Source organism: Entelurus aequoreus, linkage group LG20 (genome assembly GCF_033978785.1).
Source record: "Entelurus aequoreus isolate RoL-2023_Sb linkage group LG20, RoL_Eaeq_v1.1, whole genome shotgun sequence".
In the NCBI taxonomy this organism is placed as follows: Eukaryota; Metazoa; Chordata; class Actinopteri; order Syngnathiformes; family Syngnathidae; genus Entelurus; species Entelurus aequoreus.
In genome coordinates this window covers 15,084,481-15,089,480 of record NC_084750.1, presented here as the reverse complement: position 1 = coordinate 15,089,480, position 5,000 = coordinate 15,084,481, and the positions used below count along the sequence as shown (strand labels likewise).

The 5,000-nt window shown below is 34.4% G+C and overlaps 1 protein-coding gene across 6 annotated transcripts in view; it reads left to right on the top strand.

Annotated features, from left to right (window-relative positions):
* The window catches only part of LOC133635945 (transmembrane protein 196-like), a 155,874-nt gene that overhangs the window by 135,305 nt on the left and 15,569 nt on the right, over positions 1–5,000 (top strand). For all 6 annotated transcript variants that reach the window (XM_062029430.1, XM_062029429.1, XM_062029431.1 and 3 more), the window contains one exon: positions 3,493–3,549. Coding sequence is in view for 3 of the 6 variants with exons in the window: in XM_062029427.1 (XP_061885411.1) it covers positions 3,493–3,549 (57 nt within the window). In the remaining 3 variants the exon portion in view is untranslated. The remainder of the gene's footprint in view (positions 1–3,492; positions 3,550–5,000) is intronic.

The window sequence follows — 5,000 nt, the reverse complement described above, 5'->3', positions numbered from 1 at the left end:
TTGTCCCGATACCAATATTTTGGTACCGGTACCAAAATGCATTTCGATACTTTTCTAAATAAAGGGGACCAGCAAAAAAAATGTCCTTATTGGCTTTATTTTAACAAAAAAAAATGTTAGTGTACATGAAACATATGTTTATTATTGTAATTTAGTCCTTAAATAAAATAGTGAACATACTAGACAACTTGTCTTTTAGTAGTAAGTAAACAAACAAAGACTCCTAATTAGTCTGCTGACGTATGCAGTAACATATTGTGTCATTTTGTAGTTGTAAAATTAAAAATACAAACTTTTCACATTGTCATTAATGGGGTATTGTGTGTAGACTTTTCAGGACAAAAATGAATTTATTCCATTTTGGAATAAGGCTGTAACGTAACAAAATGTGGACAAAGTAAAACGCTATGAATACTTTCCCAAAAAGCCAGTTTCCCCGTCTCTGACTGTCAAAAACCAGAACAATTCAATAATCCATACTAGTGTTGTAACCATACCAATATTTTGGTACCGGTACTAAAATTATTTCGGTACTTTTCGGTACTATTCTAAATAAAGGGGACCAACAAAAAAAAAAAGTCATTATTGGCTTTATTTTAACAAAAAAAATAAAATCTTAGGGTACATGAAACATGTTTATTATTGCAATTTAGTCCTGAAATAAAATAGTGAACATACTAGACAACTTGTCTTTTAGTAGTAAGTAAACAAACAAAGGCTCCTAATTAGTCTGCTGACGTATGCAGTAACATATTGTGTCATTTATACACCTATTATTTTGTACACATTATAAAGGACAAACTGGAAAAATTGATTATTAATCCACTTGTTCATTTACTGTTAATATCTGCTTATTTTCTGTTTCAACATGTTCTATCTACACTTCTGTTAAAATGTAATAATCACTTATTCTTCTCTTCTTTGATACTTTACATTAGTTTTGGATGATACCGCTAATTTAGGTATCAATCCGATACCAAGTAGCTACAGGATCATACATTGGTCATATTCAAAGTCCTCATACGTCCAGGGACGTATTTCATGAGTTTATAAACATAGGATTTTTTTAAAAAGGGAAAAAGATTTTGTGACGATAAAAAATATCGATGTAATCATACTAGTATCGACTAGATACGCTCTTGTACTTGGTATCATTACAGTGCATGTCAGGTGTAGATCCACCCATGGCATTTGTTTACATTGTGACGCCGGTGAGCTATTGTATCCTCCTACGGTGTGTAGTGAAGCATGTTTAGCTATTCCTCGTCCTGCAGTGATAATGATACTTGTAAGAAGCATACTTTATTTGTCGCCATGGAAACAAGGATTAGTGATTTAGAAGTGTTATAACTTCACCTTTATCGTCACTTTTTACACCAAAATGCGTCCATTCTCCCTTTTCTGTCTACACACTGTGTCTGCTTGTAAGTACTCTGTGTGTGTGCGCTGCCGAACATGCTCCTCTGCTCGTCGACGACGCTTTTGTCAACTTTTCAAACAGAGTATAGTACCATTTTTGATTGATTAGTACCGCAATACTATACTAGTACCGATATACCGTACAACCCTACTAAGTAATTATTGTTTACTCAGCAGAGAATGTGTTTAATCCCTAATATAGTTTCATAATAGTTAAGTGTATCCATTTACCTCTTAATATTAGACATATTTTGCAGTTATTGTCGCTATAAATTATATGTTGACTTCCTGGTTAATCCCCTGTCGCTTTTTTCAATACAGATGTGAAATATTGTACTAAACTTTATTAAACATACAAAAGTATTGCTACAGCACACTTTCCAATTTCCTGCTGTTGATTGGCCAAGGCGGTGTCACATGACTCACTACGCTGGCGTGTGAGGGCGATAAAAGTGACCCCATCAGCGCTTATTAGAATATTTATGGAGGTTCATTTGTGTCTTTGTGATAAAAGTTTGTTTTTGGACACTGAATTTATGTACAGAATTGTTTGTTTGAATGTTGTCTTACTTCAACTTATGCTGACAACTTCATTGAATAAAAATGTGTGTTTTTAAAAAAAACTTTTTTTAAATAGTGTTTTAAAATTCAACGGAAAAAAATAATTTTATGAAAATTCAGTGCATAAAAATTAATTGGAAAAAAAATGTGTGTAAAAAATTCAGTGTAAAAAACTTTAGTTTATAATAACTCACTGTATAAAAATTCAGCACATAAATATTCAGTGTAAAAAAATCAGTATATAAAGATTTGCTGCATAAAAATTCAGTGTAAAAAGAATTGTGTGTAAAAAAAGTCATTGTAAAAAAAAAATCAGTGTATTTAAATTTGGTGTAAAAAAATTAAGTGTATAAAAATTAATTGTAAAAAAGAATTGTGTATAACAAATTTTGTGTAAACTTTAGTTCATAATAATTTAATGTTTAAAAATTATGTGCAGAAATATTCAGTATATGAAAATTCAGTGTAAAAAAAAAACGGGAAAAAATGAATTCAGTGTGTAAAAAAAAATCACTGTATAAAAATTCAGTGCATAAATATTCAATGTAAAAAAATTCACTGTAAAAAAATGGAGTAAAAAAATTCAGTGTAGTATATAAGATGCACTGTATAAAAAATCTAAGTTTATAAAAATTAATCCTAAAAAAGAATTGTGTATAAAAAAAATTGTGTAAAAAAAAATGTGTTTATAATAATTGACTGTATAAAAATTCAGTGCAGAAATATTCAGTGTAAAAAAAAAAGGGAAAAAATTAATTGTGTATAAAAAAATCACTGTATAAAAATTCAGTGCATAAATATTCAATGTAAAAAAATTAACTGTAAAAAAATTCAGTATATAAAGATTCACTGTATAAATATTCAGTGTAAAGAAACTTTAGTTTTTAATAATTCACTGTATGAAAATTCAGTGTAAAAATAAATACGGGACAAAATTCATTCAGTGTGTAAAAAAAATCACTGTATAAAAAATCTGAGCATAAATATTCATTGTAAAAAAAATTCACAAAAAAAAATGTAGTGTAAAAAAGTTCAGTGCATAAATATTTGTTGCTTCAAAACTGAAGACCCACTTCCTGTAAATGAAGACGGAAGCACCTGATTGGCTGATTCTGAGACAGAACGTTTCTGCACTGAATTTTATACACTGATATTTTGATACTATATTCTTTTTACTCACTGAATTTTTAAACACATTTTTATTCAATAAAATTATCAGCTATCTCAGCCCGATTGTAGCTGAGATAGGCTCCAGCGCCCCCCGCGACCCCGAAGGGAATAAGCGGTAGAAAATGGATGGATGGAAATTATCAGCATCTTTTGATGTCAATAAATAAATTCAGTTCACAAAATTCCAACACAAAAAATTCAGTTACATAAATTCAGCGTTAAAAAAAACAAAACTTTTATAATAAAGACACAACTTCATTTATATTTACATCCCTGCTTCTTAATTACACCTACATGACATTAACGATGCTTATTATGATTATTGTTATTATCTCTTTTCAGTTTCTGCTGTGTGGGATCAGTGGAGTGTTGTGTGCTCGAAAGAGGAGCGGCCTTACTGTAAGTTCCTCTTCCTTCCTGAATGTTCTTTGTCTAATCTGTCTTTTTATGCAACTACTTGTGTGGTGGCAAACAGGAAGTGGACTCCTGCAGCTTGACTTGATTATTATTTCATGCTTTTTAACCCGCTTGTGTCCTCATTCCCTCATGGAAAGTCACGCTTCTGCACCTGATATCATTTCCTTCACTTCCCCCTTCTGAAAGTCTTTATTACACATTCATAAAGCCCCTTGCAAATATGACATCATGAATATCATTCACTGTGATAATATTATAGCCTTTTTTTTATTTTTTATTAATCAGTCCAACAAAATAATACACACCAATACAATAATAATACTATTACAATTACAAAACCAAACAAGTGAGTGAGTGAGTGTGAGAGAGTGTGAGTGAGTGTGTGAGTGAGTGTGTGAGAGTGAGTGTGAGTGAGTGAGTGTGTGAGTGAGAGTGAGTGAGTGAGTGAGTGAGTGAGTGAGTGAGTGAGTGAGTGAGTGAGTGTGAGAGTGAGTGTGAGAGAGTGTGAGTGAGAGAGTAAGGGAGTGTGTGTGAGTGTGAGAGAGTGAGTGAGAGAAAGTGAGTGTGTGTGTGAGAGTGAGTGTGAGGGAGTGAGTGAGAGAAAGTGAGTGTGTGTGACAGAGTGTGAGTGAGAGAGTGAGTGTGTGAGTGAGTGTGAGAGAGTGAGTGAGAGAGTGAGTGTGAGTGACAGAGTGAGTGTGTGAGAGAGAGTGAGTGAGTGAGAGAGAGTGAGTGTGAGGGAGTGAGTGACAGAAAGTGAGTGTGTGTGACAGAGTGTGAGTGAGAGAGTGAGTGTGTGAGTGAGTGTGAGAGAGTGAGTGTGAGAGAGTGAGTGTGAGTGACAGAGTGAGTGTGTGAGAGAGAGTGAGTGAGAGAGAGTGAGTGTGAGTGAGAGAGTGTGAGTGAGAGTGAGTGAGTGAGAGAGTGAATGTGAGAGAGTGAGTGAGAGAGTAAGGGAATGTGTGTGTGAGTGAGGGAAAGTGAGTGTGAGTGACAGAGTGTGAGTGAGAGAGTGAGTTAGTGTGAGAGAAAGTGAGTGTGAGTGAGTGTAAGAGAGTGAGTGAGAGAAAGTGAGTGTGAGTGAGAGAAAGTAAGTGAGAGAGTGTGAGTGAGAGTGAGTGTGTGAGTGAGTGAGTGAGAGAGTGAGTGTGAGAGAGTGTGAGTGAGAGAGTAAGGGAGTGTGTGAGTGTGAGAGAGTGAGTGAGAGAGAGAAAGTGAGAGTGAGTGTGAGAGTGTGAGTGAGCGAAAGTGAGTGTGAGTGACAGAGTGTGAGTGAGAGAGTGAGTGTGTGAGTGAGTGTGAGAGAGTGAGTGAGAGAAAGTGAGTATGAGTGAGAGAAAGTGAGAGAGAGTGAGTGTGAGTGAGAGAGTAAGTTAGTGTGCGAGTGAATGTAAGAGAGTGAGTGTGAGAGAGTGAGTGTGGGTGAGTGAGTG